The sequence below is a fragment of the Babylonia areolata genome, chromosome 6 (assembly GCF_041734735.1).
Source record: "Babylonia areolata isolate BAREFJ2019XMU chromosome 6, ASM4173473v1, whole genome shotgun sequence".
Classification (NCBI taxonomy): Eukaryota; Metazoa; Mollusca; class Gastropoda; order Neogastropoda; family Buccinidae; genus Babylonia; species Babylonia areolata.
The window spans coordinates 10,145,846-10,163,345 of NC_134881.1; the positions used below are offsets into that span (position 1 = coordinate 10,145,846).

General features: G+C 43.9%; 1 protein-coding gene across 1 annotated transcript in view; it reads right to left on the minus strand.

The window, feature by feature from the left end:
• Positions 1–5,785: 5,785 nt before the first annotated feature.
• Positions 5,786–17,500, minus strand: part of LOC143282720 (ciliary microtubule associated protein 1A-like) — a 20,764-nt gene continuing 9,049 nt past the window's right edge. Inside the window, exons 2-7 of the mRNA XM_076588441.1 lie at positions 14,798–15,120; positions 13,734–13,915; positions 12,186–12,310; positions 10,645–10,782; positions 9,402–9,558; positions 5,786–8,715 (exon numbers count right to left, since the gene is read on the minus strand). Coding sequence (XP_076444556.1) covers positions 9,466–9,558; positions 10,645–10,782; positions 12,186–12,310; positions 13,734–13,915; positions 14,798–15,042 — 783 coding nt within the window. The 5' untranslated portion in view covers positions 15,043–15,120 and the 3' untranslated portion in view covers positions 5,786–8,715; positions 9,402–9,465. The remainder of the gene's footprint in view (positions 8,716–9,401; positions 9,559–10,644; positions 10,783–12,185; positions 12,311–13,733; positions 13,916–14,797; positions 15,121–17,500) is intronic.

Consider the following 17,500-nt stretch of genomic DNA (forward strand, 5'->3'; position numbering starts at 1 on the left):
TGTTGGGCCCTCAAAAAAGGAACGAAAGTGGAGGGATGGGGAAAATAGGATTTTGGAGACCCAACATGAAAAAAAAAAAAAAAAAGAAAGAAAGAAAGAAAAGAAAGAGGGGAAAATATGAGGTTGGAGGCCCCCCACAAAAAAGTGTGTGTGTGTGTGTGTGCGCGCCCGCGCGTATGTGAGTGTGAGTGTGTGTGTGTGTGTGTGTGTGTGTGTGTGTGTGTGTGAATGTGTGAGAGTGTGTGTGTGTGTGAGTGTGAGAGCGTGTGTGTGTGTGTGTGTGTGTGTGTGTGTGTGTGTGTGTGTGTGTGTGTGTGTGAGTGTGTGTGTGTGTGTGCTTGCTGTCATTTCAAAACATACGCAATCTTTCAAAACACAGGCGCATGAAACATATTTAGCTGAGTGAGTGAAGGAACGGGAGAATGACAACAACAACAACAAAAACACACGAGAAAAAAAAAACAAAAAAAACAACAAAAAACAAAAAAACGAACTTACCTACTATTACCAGTACCAAGACAGCAACTTTAAGTTCTTATCCACTTATTCGCCCATGAGACCGTCATTCGACCAGCATAAAACAATGACAAAAGGAAGCCAGCCCCTCTTGTCAATAAATTACGGCGTCGAACCTGTCTCGATCGAATCTCACTCCCCTCCTACGACCAGATGTCAAATGACCATCAACTTCTTGGTCATCGTAGCCCCTCAAACCCTCTCTTGCTTCACCCTACTCCAGCCCTGAAATCTTACTGGACACGAGCAGGAGAATTACGTCATTCCAGTGACTCGTGATGTTCCGTCATCTTCAAATGACGTCATCTTAAACACAGTTTAATTGCTATTACCTCAACCGTTTGATTATGTGTGTGTGTGTGTGTGTGTTGGAGTGTAACAGTTGTAGTATTGAGAGTATGCAACTTTGTGGGTTTTGTGCATTGTGTTTTACAACATTATTGATTTCTGTTTTATGTTTCTTCTACTTTTTATCTGCTTGCTTGTTTCACTTTAGGTACAGGATTGTAAAGCGCTTAGAGCTTGCTCATGCTTGAATTATAGCGCAATGCAAAAATAAAATATTATCAAAAAATAAAATAAAATATTAAAGTTGAAGTCAGATCCGGCCGCAAGTTTACGATTCGAATTCGATCGACGTGACCATCCGATTTCTCGTGAGCATCGTTGGCCAGTGTTTATTTCGATACTTTGCAAGTTATAAAATAAGACACATAAAAATAAAATAAAATAAAATAAAATAAATAAATAAATAATTCTTGTCCGTCCTCTTTCTTGAATCCTTGTTTTTTTTCTCCTTGGGGTGGGTTGCATGAGCGAACTTGATTAACTAGCAACAGTTTGCTTTGTCAGGGAGCGAAACGCATGATTTTTGTCTGCTCCCTTCTGATTGGTCGGACTGGAGAGTCGGAAGTTGGGATGAGAAGTCAACGAATCGACTTCACTTTCTGGTTTGAGAGAGAGAGATGCGAGCATGAAATTTGTAGAGAGAATGCTGTAGGATGAAAGTAGGATGAATGTATCTAAAATTTGAATTGCCAGACTGTTGAGTACCAGCGACCCTCCTTGTGTTATTTTGTTTAGCTGGCTCCCTCCTCAGGATTCAAAATGTAAGTTTTGGTTCTTCGTCTGAGCTCGTCTTTTAGTATTATGTCTAGATGTAAAGTGATCTTGAATTTTTGAGGTAGTTTAGGAATTGAACTGAATGAGAGAGCGTTAGGCCGGTGATAAGAATGTGTTCGTGATCATATTTGTTGTGGGAAAGGGGTTCCGGAAGAATAAATGTGCAAGAAAGGAAGATGAAAATGATTTCGTTATTGTCGTTGATCGGAATTGGTAGCGGAAGGTGTGAGCCTGGGTATGTGTTCCATTTTTTATATGTAACAGAAATCTTATCCGTGACATGCTTGTCGTTACGAAGAGTGTTCCCAATTAACTGCCACAGTAGGTTCTATATACTTAGGAACATTCTTAACTCTTAACAAACTCGGGGCTGCAAAGATCACCTCGTGCAACCCGGCTCTGCATGGTCTGTTGTCTTGGATTTATACCTACTCATTTAATTCCGCGCGCGCGCGCACACGCACGGGCGCATGGACACACACACGCACGCACACACACACACACAACCACACACACACACACACACACACACACACACACACACTAATATTTGTGTGCTTGTGTATAATGGTATTACTTTTTTGTCACAGCAGATTTCTCTGAAAATCGGAGAGCGTGTCGCTACAGTGCAGAGTCACATTTTAATTTAAAAAAATCGCGTGTGTGTGTGTGTGCGCGCGCGCGCGTGTGTGTGTGTGTGTGTGAGTGTATTTGCTTTACAATTAATGTATTTGTTTTAGGGGGTTTTTTCTATAGAATTTTGCCAGGGACAACTTTTTTGTTGCCGTGGATTCTTTTACCTGCGATAAGGGCATGCTGTATATAGCCTACAGTACGGGACCTCGTTTCTTCTCGTCCGAAAGACTGTATTTGTTTGTATTTGTATTTCTTTTTATCACAACAGATTTCTCTGTGTGAAATTCGGGCTGCTCTCCCCAGGGAGAGCACGTCGCTACACTAAAGCGCCACCCATTTTTTTGTATTTTTTCCTGCGTGCAGATTTATTTGTTTTTTCCTATCGAAATAGATTTTTCAACAGAATTTTGCCAGGAACAACCCTTTTGTTGCCGTGGGTTCTTTTACGTGCGCTAAGTGCATGCTGCACATGGGACCTCGGTTTTATCGTCTCATCTGAATGACTAGCGTCCAGACCACCACCCAAGGTCTAGTGGAGGGGAAGAAAATATCGGCGGCTGAGCCGTGATTCGAACCATCGCGATCAGATTCTCTCGCTTCCCTAGGCGGACGTGTTACCTCTAGGCCATCACTCCCTCAGATTCCCTCGCTTCCAAGGCGTTTGAGTTACCATATAAGGCCACACAACTCCGCTATTGACAACTTCACGCTCCCAAACAACACTATCCTCAAACGGCTGATTCCTAAATGGCTGGGCGGTGTTGCATGCAGCTATCTTCCTGTTTACAGCAGTTGCTGTTGTGAAAAGACTGCGTCTGTCCAGTTTTAACTTATTTGTTTTGCTATGGCATTGTGTCCGAGACGTTGAAACGCCGAACAAAGTGAAATAAAAGTTTGGAGATCATTCATCCGTCACAGGTTTCTTCGACAGCTTGCGTAGACGATATGGAGCATGGCCTGTTATAAAGGTGAGAGGGAGGGGGAGAGGGAGAAAGTAGGTGTGGGTATAAAGGAGGGGCAGAGAGTTTGGAGATAGAATCAGTGAACGGGCTGTCCATCCGAAGTGAATGTATGGGAGTCAATCGAAATGAAACCTTCTCTGCTTTTGCCACAATTAACTTGGGTTCGCTCCCTTCAAATCAAAAGATCGTTTCGTCGACATTTTCTGTCTGCCGAAGTCGAGTGATGGCCTGGAGAAAACGCGTCCGCATAGGAAGCGAGAGAATCCGAGCGCACTGGTTCGAATCACACCAGCAGTCGCCAGTATCTTCTCCCCCTTCACTAAACCTTGAGTGGTGTGGCGGTCTGGACGATATTCATTCGGATGAGACGATAAACCGAGGAACCGCGTGCAGCGTGATCCGTTAGCGCACGGAAAAGAACCCACAGCAACAAAAGGGTTGCCCCTGCCAAAATTCAGTAGAAAAATCCGCTTCGATAGGAAAAGCAAATAAAACTCCACGCAGGGGAAAAAAATGGGTGGCGCTCTCAGTGTAGCGACGCGCTCTCCCTGGGGAGAGCAGCCAAAATTTCACACAGAGAAATCTGTTGTGACAAAATAGATAAATACAAATACGAATTCTTAGTTATCATCTCTCTCTCTCTCTCTCTCTCTCTCTCTCTCTCTCTCTCTCTCTCCCTCTCTCTCTCTCTCTCTCTCTTTCCGGTCTATCTTTGGCATGATATGAATATTTGCACAGCGCCTATACTCGGTCGGAGACAAAGCGCCGCTAAGCGCTTCACAAACACGGGGTCATTGGAACAACAGGTGGAGCCACTGACGGCTGCCATTGGGCGCTCATAGTTATTCGTTTCCTGTGTCATTCAATCAGATTTCAGGCACGCACACATACACACTCAGACAGACATGTAACATTGTATGTGTATGACTGTTTTGTTTATTTACCCCGCCATGTAGGCAGCCATACTCCGTTTTCGGAGGTGTGCATGCTGGGTATGTTCTTGTTTCCATAACCCACCGAATGCTGACATGGATTACAGGATCTTTAACGTGCGTAGTTGTTCTTCGTGCTTATACACACGAAGGAGGTTCAGGCACAAGCAGGTCTGCACACATGTTGACCTGGGAGATTGGAAAAACCTCCACCCTTCACCGCTGTCTTTCTTTATTTTTTCTTTCCTTCTCTCTCTCTCTCTCTCTCTCTCGCACGGTCCCCTTGTCCAATTGTGTGGTGCTTCAGTTGAAGATGAAACTCATTTCCTTTTTATGTGTAAGTATTATGAAGAAATTCAAAGAAATGCTTAATTTTCAACGGTGAAAACTTAAAGAACATGAACCTTACCAGTACGCTTTTGATACATGATGAAGTAAGAATAAGATCACAAGCGAAATTTATCGCCCTAGCTTGGGATTGTCGGGAAAAAAATTATCTTCGGGAGCCCAAAAGTTATCGAAAAAAAAACCCAGTTAATTACCCTGGTGTCAGTTCCACAGTTTATAATTCTGAATGACTTTGTAGAAAATTGGATGGTCGTGCTTTTTTATTTTCCTTTTTAATCTTAACAAGATGTTGTATTTTATGATGTTATTATTGTTGTTGTTTTTGTTGTTGTTTGTCGTTGATTTTCTTTTTACTCTTAGCAATGTGTCAGTTTCTCTGTAAACCGTCGTTCTTCTTTTGTTCATACATTGTCCCCATTGCCAAAGGACAGTATTGTCAATAGCAATAAAACAATGTCCGTGTCCGTCTCTCTCTCTCTCTCTCTCTCTCTCTTAGTTCAGACCGATGTGTCTGTCTGTGTGAGTGTGTGTGGGAGAGACGTGGTAGGGGGAATCTGTTGGTGTCTGCGTCCGTGCCTGATGTTTATGTATCTCTCTCTCTCTCTCTCTCTCTCCCCCCCCCCGCCCCTCCGCCGCCTCCTCCTCCTCCTCTTTCTCCCTCCTTCTCCTCGCTCTCACCATTCTTGTAGATCGTGATCTTGCTTTGACGATTTGTCCTTAAATCAAGGTATCAGTACATGTGTTCTGAGAACAGTACGTACATGATGGTGTAAACTCCTTTTTGGTTGGACCTTTAGGCTGGCCGCCTGGCTCTGTAGGCTGGTTGAGTGCCGAGCTGGCATCAGTCAGAAAGGTGTGAGCTCCAGTTCCGGGTACCCCAAAATGTGAAGAAATAGAAATGTTAAAAAAAAAAGAAAAAAAAACATGATGTGAAGAACGAACTTAGCTGTGAAGAAAAATGTTCAGACTGGTGTGTGTGTGTGTGTGTGTGTGTGTGTGTGTGTGTGTGTGTGTGTGTGTGTGAGAGAGAGAGAGTGAGAGTGGGGAGTTGGAGGGGTATCTGTCGGTGTCTACATCTGTGCCTGATGTTTATGTGTAATCTATCTCTGTGTCTTTCTACCCACTCAAATCTCTCTCTCTCTCTCTCTCTCTCTCTCTCTCTCTCTCTCTCTCTCTCTCTCTCTCTCTCTCTCTCTCTCTCTCAAAACAGAGCAAATAAAGCACAAACAGTACAAAGCTCAGGACAGACAACACCAAGAAAACCATGTGTATCACAAAATCCTTTATTTACGAATGAAGAAATGGATACAGACTAAACCAGCTCATGTGAGAACATAAAATCAGGAACCCTGCCAAAACATAGACACATAAATAAATGAATAAACGTATGAATGAGAAATACGAATATACTAATGAATACGAATACAAATAAATGAAATACAAGTAAAATAAATGATGTATAGACTCTTCACTAGCACTGGACAAGTCCAAGTCAGTCCACCAAGCACAAAAATAAAAGAATAATAAAAGGACCTCACAAGTTGTAACACCGTACTTCTGTTACACACCAAAAAAAAAAAAAAAAAAAAAAATTATCACAGAATTAAAGCGTCCACATACATAACGTTGCTGTTGTTTTTCAACGCCATTTTAAAGCACATGCAGAATACTTTAGTTGAGCTTGATATAGATATAAGTAGCGGTACACCACAGTGAGCTTGAATACAAAATGACAAAAAAAATATTAATAAAAGTAATATTCAAAATACCTGACAGAAAGAAAACAGCGTTTACCACATATCACGTTGTTTTTTTTAACCGTAAAGACAGCATTTCCTGTAAATACTTTGAATACTTACGGCAAAAGTGTAACAAGTCATTTATTTTGTGACACATGATGAGCTCAGTATTTATCCTAGCTCCCATCTATTCCCCAAACCTCTCCATCCCTACCCCCTGAAGAAAGGGTGTGAGGAGGGAGATTTGAGGTTTGGGTAAAGAGGTGGGATCTAACGAAGGAGGGGGGGGTAAGGGGGGGACAGGGGGGTGGGGGCAGTGTGCGTTCAAACATTTCCTTATAGCCCAGTGATTGACACTCACGCAGGAGTATATGTTGTTGTTTTTTAAACAAAACAATCTACTCTACCGCACTCGCAGGGAAAAAATAAACATTCCGTTTGTGTAGATCAGTAAAAAAAATACCATTATTATCATGACTGGAGAACACATATGAAGTCTTTAAAAAAAATGCAGCAGTACGAAATTGGTGTTGGGGTGGGGTGGGGTGTGGGGATGGAAGTAACTATAACTACTACATGAATAATTCAGCGTGGTTTCAATGTTCCATTTCACATGACATTACAGCATGGCCCATCACCAGTTACTTGCGAACAAACAGCCAGTGACTAACAGTTAATGGGTTTATTGCTTGACCATTTCTTGCAGAAGACAATACGTATATTGATCCTTTCTATCCTTTTTGTTTTCTTTTTTAACTTACGTAGTGTAATTATTTTTTTAATAATAAAAAAGCGCCTTCTCGTGAAAGACTGCGTAGGTTTGAAGCTGTTGTAGTTGTCGATGCACCCTGTTGTAAAAAAAGATCACACTGTACTCTGCTTTTGTTTTGTCTTCTTCGCAAAGACTGCAGTGCATAGTTTTCATCTTTAGTTGTGTCGTCAGACATCTGGAAGACTGAACAGATGTTCAGCTCTTGTCCATGTCTCCCTGAGCAAGACTGCAACACGGTTTTAGTTTTGTTGGGTATTATCTCCCTTTAGCTGTCACACGTCATGTCCTCTTCCGGAAAAAAAAAAATAATAATAATAATGCGTAGTTTTCTTTAATATATTGTCTTCTCGCGGAAGATTGCGTAGTTATCGTGCACAAAATATTTGTTCAATGTTATTAAATAATTACTACAAATGCTACAGAAAAAAAGCTACATGGTGCGTTTCTGTTATGATCTCCACTGTTCTCTAAACCAACCGACTAGTCTAAAACTAGCATTTCATGAAGGACATTTTGGAGAAAGATTCTTTGGTTTTTTTAGTTTGACTTTTAAAATTTCAGCCTTTTTTTATTATTTGCAATGCCGTGTTTCCTAAACACTGACCTACTACTGATTGTTCTCAGCATCAATCGTTTCATTCAGAATCTTGTGATTCAATGTGTATAATGTTGTAATAAAACGCATACATAATTTTATATATATATATATATATATATATATATATATATATATATATATATATATATCACTGCCTACTCACAAATTCTATCATTTTGTGATGTAAAGAGCCTACGTTCTGTCAAAGCATATACATTCAATTTCTGGCCTGTTTCTCAATCACATTTGTGCAGTATATAAAAAAAATATATATAATGCTGCGTTTTACATGCCCGTTCAGTTTTAGGACGGATAATGCTGGCCGGTTAGTATCACATACATTTCATTGAATAAATCATTAATGTAAACAGATAAATCAAATGGACAAATGGAGGTTACATCATCAATAGAGACAGTTTTGATTAAAGAAAACTTTCGGATAATCACCATGACCAGTATAAAAATTCTTTACGGGTATTAAAAGACGTTTTTTGATATATGAGCTAACGTGTGTGTATGTATGTGCGTGAGAGTGAGTGAGCGTAGGTGCGTGGGAGTGAGTGAGTGAGTGAGTGTGTGTGTGCGCGTGTGTGTGTGTGTGTGTGTGTGTGCGCGCGCGCATGTGTGTGCGCATGAGTGCATACATACATGTGTGTGCATATGTGGTTTCATATGTCATCGTGGTTTACGAAAAAAAAAACACCACAAACCTGTAACCATGTACCCACACATTCAAGAACGAAATGAAAGCAATGTTAAGAATATTGAGACTAAAGTAAACATAATCATAAGTACAACCTTTTTCTTCCCCAAGAGACAGTGAATGTGTGTTTTAAAGAAACACACACATACACAATCAAAACGAAACACACCAAAACAAATAAGCAATGAGATGAATGATACCCCAAAACTTAATACTGGCAAAATAAATCACAAAGTACAAGTAATTTTGATTGGAGAAAAAGACATGACCATAGTCTCAGCAGTATAACACCATGCAAGATGACGAGAAAAAATAAAATAAAAATCTAAGTGCATTTTATTCAGTTTGGGGCAGGTATGGTAGAGCTGATTACGCAAATTTCTCCTCCTGTAAAAAAAAAAAAATGTACATGTTAAAAAATATTTTTAAAAAACAAAAACAACATCTAATTGAAGACCTACCACCATCAATCTAAAAGAGACGAGAAAAATTAGTACACACACACACACACACACACACACACACACACACACACACACACACATACATGCACAAAGAAAAACAAAACGAAACAACACACACCCCCTCCCTTCCGCCCTCCCCGCCCCCAAATACAAAGAACACATTTCGATTTATAACTTTAACTAGCAAATAGTATCATCTATATATTTTTTTTTTCAATGCACAGATAAACGAAATGCTTGTCATTATAAAGTAATCAGAATCAGACACTAGAACTGGATATCTGGTTGTTATTGTTGGTGTTTTTTGTTTGTTTTGTTTGTTTTTCTGTCGTTGTTGGGTGGGGGGGGGGCTGTTGTTGTTTTTTTGGGGTTTTTTGTTGTTGTTGTTGTTGTTTTTTGTTTGTTTGGTTGGTTGGTTGGTTTTTTTTTGGGGGGGGTTTGTTTGTTTTTTGTTTGTTTGTTTTTTGTTTTGTTTGGTTGGTTGTTTTTTTTGGTTGTGTTTGGACTTTTTTGTGGGGGTAGGGGATTACCAGCAGAAGAAAAAAACACACGCATACATTAGCTGACAGGGGGTGGGGGGGAAGCTCCAATTGTAATGCACACTCTTACCTTAATATTGTTTTCTTTCCTTCCAAAAAGTCAGGCAGGCAGAGAGACGAGAGAGCTGTGAGAGTTAATCAGCCGGTTCGAAGAGCGGCAGGCAGAGGTACTGTGTGTGACGCATGCCGAAACTGACCACTGGGGCACTGTGTCGGGTCATCGTCACCTGCACACAATCAATCAGTCAGTCGGTCAATCAGTCAGTCAGTGAGTAAGTCAGTCAATCAGTCAGTTAGTGAGTAAGTCAATCTATCAGTAAGTCAGTCGGCCAATCAGTCAGTCAGTCAGTCATTCAATCAATCAGTAAGTCAGTCAGTCAGTCAATCAGCCAGTCCATCGATCAGCCAGCCAGTCAGCCAGCCAGCCAATCAGTCAGTCAGAAAGTCAGTCAATCAATCAGCCAGTCAGTCAGTCAGTCAATCAAAAACCAGTCAACCAGTCAATCAATCAGTCAGTCAGTCAGCCAGCCAGGCAGTCAGCCAGTCAGTCAGTCAGTCAAACACTTCAATCATTCGGTGGACCATCTTAAATCAGCCAGCCAACTATCCAATCCATCCATCCATCCATCACTCACTCCACAAAGCGATGATGGAATCTGAGCCCATTAATTAATTGATTAATATTTATATCGAATAAGTCTGTGTGTGTGTGTGTGTGTGTGTGTGTGTCTGTGACTCTGTGTGTGTGTGTGTGTGTGTGTGTGTGTGTGTTTGTGCGTGTGGTGTGTCTGTGTATGTCTGTGTGTGTATGCGCACGCACGCACGCACGCACGCACGCAAAGGCGTGTATGTATGTGTGTGTTTATATGAATTTGTGTGTATGCATACATTTACACACGTACACACACACACACACACACACACACACACACACACACACACACACACACACACCACCACCACCACCACCACCACCACCACTACACCACACCACACCACACACACACACACACACACACACATACACACACACACACACACACACCACGCCACACCACCACCACCACCACCACCACCACACCACACACACACACACACACACACACACACACACACACACACACATATATACACACTTACCCACCAACCTCACACACATACACACACACTTATCCCCCACCCCCACAACCCCCACCAAACCTTCACCCCCACCCCAATCCCCACCCCCCGCACACACACACACACACACACACACACACACACACACACACACACACACACACACACACACACCACAACCCCTCGATCCCTACCTTCTCAGGGCTGTGAGCGCCGGGGCCAGGTTTCCTGGTGGAGTCACCAGGCATGGTGTTCCTGGACGTCAGGCTGTAGATCGGGGCCCGGTTCTTGTTCACGTCAGTGTGCACCACGTCGTACTTGGGTCCTGGGGTCTGTAGGGGGGAGGAAGGGGTGGGGGGGCGGAGGAGAGAGAGGGGAGGGATGGGGTAGGGAGGTTGCGGGGGTGGGGGTTGAGGGGTGGGGGGTGGGGGGGAGGAGGTGAAACAAAGACATGATATGTAATGAAGGAACGGATGGATGGATGGATGGATTATAATTGTATGAGTGGATGGATGGATGGATGGATGAATCCGTGATTGAATGAGTAATCAGATGTACAAAGAAAGAAAAGGAAGAAAGAAACAGAAAGAAAGAGAAAGAATGAATGAATGAAAAATGTAGAAATAAAGAATAAACAAACATATAAATAGATGGGTAAATCCTAAATAAAGAATTGATGAAATGAAATAATGCAGATAAATGAATCAATTAACTCTAATCGATCATGAACAGGTAAATAAACAAACAAAATAACCACACAAATATATGAACCACCTAATTATCATACCAACAAAATAATAAGAAAATAATTGAATAAGTTAACATAAATAGATATATAAATGAATAACTAGACAAATAACAAGCAAAAACTATTTGTTGATAAAGGGTTTTGTAATAGACCGAGGGTTTTCTTGATGTTGTTGTCAACTGTATATTGTTTGTTCTTGTTTGCTTTGTTTGGAGAGAGAGAGAGAGAGAGAGAGAGAGTTATTCATAAGGCCATGGTCCCTGAGAAGGGGGTGTGCATGAACATAACAAAAACGTATTATAATGTTTGTGTTACATATGCACATCGTCTTTTAAATGCTTCGTAGAGATAACAGCCAACAGCTTTATAATGCGTTCGTTTGTGTGAGAGAGAGAGAGGGGAGGGAGGGAGGGAGGGAGAGAGAGAGGGGTGGGAGGGAGGGAAGGAGGGAGAGAGAGAGGGAGGGAGGGAGGGAGGGAGAGAGAGAGAGAGGGAGAGAGAGAGAGAGAGAGAGAGAGGGAGGGAGGGAGGGAGGGAGGGAGAGAGAGAGGGAGAGAGAGAGAGAGAGAGAGAGAGGGAGGGAGGGAGGGAGAGAGAGAGGGAGAGAGAGAGAGAGAGAGGGAGGGAGGGAGGGAGAGAGAGAGGGAGAGAGAGAGAGAGAGAGGGAGGGAGGGAGGGAGAGAGAGAGGGAGAGAGAGAGAGAGAGGGAGGGAGGGAGGGAGAGAGAGAGGGAGAGAGAGAGAGAGCGGATACGTAAAAAAACAAAACCGATCAAAACATCAGGCAGGCAGAGACATAAAAAGACACAGACACACAGAACACACACTTCCAAACACACACACACACACACACACACACACACACACAACACACACACACACACACACACACACACACACACACACACACACACACACACTCCTCTCCCACCCAGACACCCACACCCACTCTGTACACTCTCCCCTCTCCCCCTCAAGTCCTACGTACCTTGCTGAGGTCCTCGCTGAAGCCTCCGATCTTGCTGCGGCCTCTCAGGGTGTAGCACGGGGCCTGTCGCTTGCCTGACTGGATGGTAGAGCCCAGCATCCCGTCCAGCGTGTACTTGTTGGCCGCTGCGTTGACATGGGGTGGGGGGGGGTGTGCGTCAGGAGAGCCAGCGATTATGATTATCGTGGTGATTCTTTGGTGGTGGTAGTTGTTAGTGCAGCTGTTCTGTGTGTGTGTGTGTGTGTGTGTGTGTGTGTGTGTGTGTGTGTGTGTACTTGTTGGCCGCTGCGTTGACATGGGGTGGGGGTGTGCGGCAGAAGAGCCAACGATTATGATTATCGTGGTGATTCTTTGGTGGTGGTGGTGGTGGTGGTTGTTAGTGCTAGCTGCGCTCTGTGTGTGTGTGTGTGTGTGTGTGTGTGTGTGTGTGTGTGAACTTGTTGGTGATTCTTTGGTGGTGGTGGTGGTGGTGATGGTGATGGTGGTGGTGGTGGTTGTTGTTAGTGCAGCTGTTCTGTGTTGACATGGGGTGGGGGTGTGCGTCAGAAGAGCCAGCGATTATGATTATCGTGGTGATTCTTTGGTGGTGGTGGTGGTGGTGGTGGTGGTGGTGGTTAGTGCAGCTGCGCTCTGTGTGTGTGTGTGTGTGTGTGTGTGTGTGTGTGTGTGTGTGTTTGTGTGTACTTGTTGGCCGCTGCGTTGACATGGGGTGGGGTGTGCGTCAGAAGAGCCAACGATTATGATTATCATGGTGATTCTTTGGTGGTGGTGGTGGTGGTGATGGTGATGGTGGTGGTGGTGGTGGTGGTGGTTGTTAGTGCAGCTGTTCTCTGTGTGTGTGTGTGTGTGTGTGTGTGTGTGTGTGTGTGTGTTGGCCGCTGCGTTGACATGGGGTGGGGGTGTGCGTCAGAAGAGCCAACGATTATGATTATCATGGTGATTCTTTGGTGGTGGTGGTGGTGGTGGTGGTTGTTAGTGCAGCTGTTCTGTGTGTGTGTGTGTGTGTGTGTGTGTGTGTGTGTGTGTGTGTGTGTGTACTTGTTGGCCGCTGCGTTGACATGGGGTGGGGGTGTGCGTCAGAAGAGCCAACGATTATGATTATCGTGGTGATTCTTTGGTGGTGGTGGTGGTGGTGATGGTGGTGGTGGTGGTGGTGGTGGTTGTTAGTGCTAGCTGCGCTCTGTGTGTGTGTGTGTGTGTGTGTGTGTGTGTGTGTGTGTGTGTGTGATATCTATAGATAGATAGATAGATAGACAGACAGACAGACAAATTGAAAGAGTGAGACTGAGAGAGAGAGAGAGAGAGAGAGAGAGAGAGAGAGAAGTATACGTGGAGATAGTATATAAACCTACATACCAACCTGTCTACAAGCTATCTATCTGTATGTATGGAGATAATATATAAACCTATATACCAATCTGTCTACAGGTTATCTATCTGTACCTTTCTTTTTTCTTTTATATAATTTACAAAATCTACGTATCCTTTTCTTTCTTTATTTTCCATTGATCCATTTACCTCCTTCTCCATCTTTCTAGTGTACTCTACCTGGCGTCTGGTCGGTCTGCCGAGAGCGGTGTCGGATACCGAAGGAGTAGCTAGGGGGCATGCGTTTACCGCTGGGCCCAGTGCGCTCCGGGCTGTAGGCGCCGGGGCCCGGGGGTGCGAACCCCTTGAGGTCAGCGTTGCGGCTGTACAGGGAGTAGTGGGGAGTGCCGTCCTTGCCGTCCCTGGAGACACACACAGACAGACACACAGACACACACACACACACACACACACACACACGCACGCACGCACGCGCACACAGCCAAACACACACACACACACACACAGAAAATGAGACACATTGGAGGGGAAATGAGACACACTGGGGGGAAATGAGACACACTGGAGGGGAAATGAGACACACTGGGGGGAAATGAGACATACTGGGGGGGGGGGGGGAAATGAGACATACTGGGGGGAAATGAGACATACTGGGGGGAAATGAGACATACTGGGGGGGAAATGAGACATACTGGGGGGAAATGAGACATACTGGGGGGGGGGGGGGGAAATGAGACACACTGGGCGGGTGAAACACACTGGGGAAAAATGAGAAGCATTTTGGAAAATGAAGACACATTAGAGGTAAGTGAGACACACTGGGGGTATTTGAGACACGTTGTGGAAAATGAGACACGTAGTGGAAAAATGAGACTTAACTCATCCAATCACACTCCCACAGACCCATATCCACCACACACATGCATGCACAAACACGCACATACACGCTCTCTCTCTCTCTCTCTCTCTCTCTCTCTCTCTCTCTCTCTCTCTCTCTCCTACACACACACACACACACACATACACAACACAACACAACACAACACAACACACACACACACACATACACAACACAACACAACACACACACACACACACATACACAACACAACACAACACACACACACACACACACACACATACACAACACAACACAACACACACACACACACACACACATACACAACACAACACAACACAACACAACACAACACACACACACACACACACACACACACACACACACACACAACACAACACAACACAACACAACACAAACTCACCTGTAGATCTTGGTGTCCGGGAAGTAGCAGGGCCCTGGGGAACAGTCATCCCGGAACTTGCCGTGCTTGATGCCGAACGCCCAGGCCGGGTACTTCTGGTGCACGCTGCGGGTGTCGTGGCCCCGTTGGCCCACCAGACCAGGTAGACCGTAGCAGGGGCCCGGGGAGTTGAACATCGCGGCGATGGGCTGGCGAGGCCGCGTGTAGTTGTAGCCACCCACGTCTTTAGTCTGCACCGATGTCATGGCTGGTTGGTTGGTTTGGCTGGTTCGGTTCGGTTCGGTTCGGTGGTGGTGGTTGGTGGTATTAGTCAGCGGCTATACCTGTTTAAAAAAAAAAAAAAAAAGATAATGATAATAACGATCAATGATAATAATAGTATTAATTTTGCACTGAATCATGTTCCGAGACAAATCAAAGCGTTTTGACACCAGTCATTCACACGCATGCAATCCACTCTAAAACTGGAGAAATAAGAAGACAAGGAAGAGGCAGGGAAGGAAGGCTATCTTGGGAAGAGCTGAGTGCGGAGACCTGGCGAAGCGGAAGAGGAAGTTCATTCCAAATGCAAGGTCCAAAGACAGAGAAAGGACGGCGTCCAACAATGGAGAGTTTTAAACAGAGTGGATCCGAAACCGATTGTAGATGGATAGATACATAGATAGATAGATAGATACAGACAGACAGACAGATACATACATACATACACAGATACATACATACATGCATACATATATACATGCATACAGACATAGATAGATAGATAGATATAATTGAAAATATAAGGAATCATTTTAAATTGGATTGGGTTTTTTTTTGGTTTTTTTTTTTTTTTACTTTACTACGTGATAGTTGGTTGGTCGTTTGTGGTGGAAAATCAGTTCCCTAGCAACTATCCTATCATTTTGTTCGGGTTTGTTTTTTCTTCGTAGAATGCAATTAGAGGGCTTGTAAGGTTAGAGAGAGACAGAGAGAGAGAGAGAGAGAGAGAAATAGACAGACAGACAGACAGACAGACAGCTAGACAGATAGATAGATAGATAGATAAACAGGCAGACAGATAGATAGACAGACGGGTAGACAGACAGATAGATAGATAGATAGATAGACAGATAGATAGATAGATAGATAAACAGGCAGACAGATAGATAGACAGATAGATAGACAGACAGATAGATATATATAGACAGATAGAGAAGATGAGACAGAGACACACACACAGAGATAAAGACAGACAGAGAGCGCGTTAAACACATACATACATACATACATATATACATACATACATAGAGAAGGTGAGACAGAGAGACAGAGACGCTCAGAAACACATACAGAGAGACAGAGAGAGCGTTAAAAACCTTATCGGGGAGGGGGGGGCGGGGGCTAAATATGGGGGGAGAGGGTCGGGGGATGGCAGGGGGGGACGGGGGTTCAAGGTAGTGCCACCCACTGGCCCACTGGATTTAGTTTATCTGTTTGATCAACATTTAAGTTCGGGCCAGTGGTCTATGTTTGGACGACTGCTCCCTCTGCGATGACGTGGGCTGTCGTCAACTGGTTCAGGATTATCACCCATAGGCCCCTGAAGTGAACAGCTACTTTTCTTCAGGAAAGCGCATGCAATTTATAGAATGTCTTTTTTTTCGTTCTTTCTTTTCTTTTCTTTTTTCTAATCTCTCACAGAATGTCAATTTGAGCAATTTGTCTTCCCCGGTAAGTTGGAAAGTTTCACATTCGAGGTGATTGATGGATCATATAGAAACATCCAAAAGACACACACACACACACACACACACACACACACACACACACACACACACACACACACACACACATTCTCTCTCCCTCTCCCTCTCTCTTTCTCCCCTTTTCCCTGCCTCTCTCTCTCTCTCTCTCTCTCTCTCATTATGTGTGTGTGTGTGTGAGTCTGTGTGTCTGTCTGTCTGTCTCTGTGCGTGCGTGTGTCTGCGTGTATGCGTATTTGTGTCTGTCTGTGTCTCTGTGCAAATCGGGAAACAATAATAACATCGATCAGTCACTGAGTCGGCCGCACTGACAACAGGCCTGAACCAGCAGAGCCACTTAGAGCTGTCAGCAGAGTTAAAAAAAACAAAAAAAAACGGTGTGGACCCAATCACGAGCAACGATCAAGAGTGTGGAAGCAGTGCTGACAGGCCTAATCATGCATGAACCACTGGAACAGAAAATGACTTGTGACACGACACAAAGTCATGAATCAATAATCATGGTTTACAGAGCCCGGTTTGTTAGTTGTGGGCGACAGTGTGTAGATGATAGTACAGTAGTTTTCTCGGCTATATATATACAATGTACGAAGAGCACGTGAAAGTCTGACTCGGTAACATATAGCTCCTACCTATACAAGTCCTAAAACTGAAAAGCTGAGTCGGTCACATACTGGCACCTGCCTGCAAGTCTTTCTTCTTCTTCTTCTGCGTTCGTGGGCTGCAACTCCAATGTTCACTCGTATGCACACGAGTGGGCTTTTACGTGTATGACCGTTTTTACCCCGCCATGTAGGCAGCCATACTCCGCTTTCGGGAGTGTGCATGCTGGGTATGTTCTTGTTTCCATAACCCACCGAACGCTGACATGGATTACAGGATCTTTAACGTGCGTATTTGATTTTCTGCTTGCATATACACACGAAGGGGGTTCAGGCACTAGCAGGTCTGCACATAT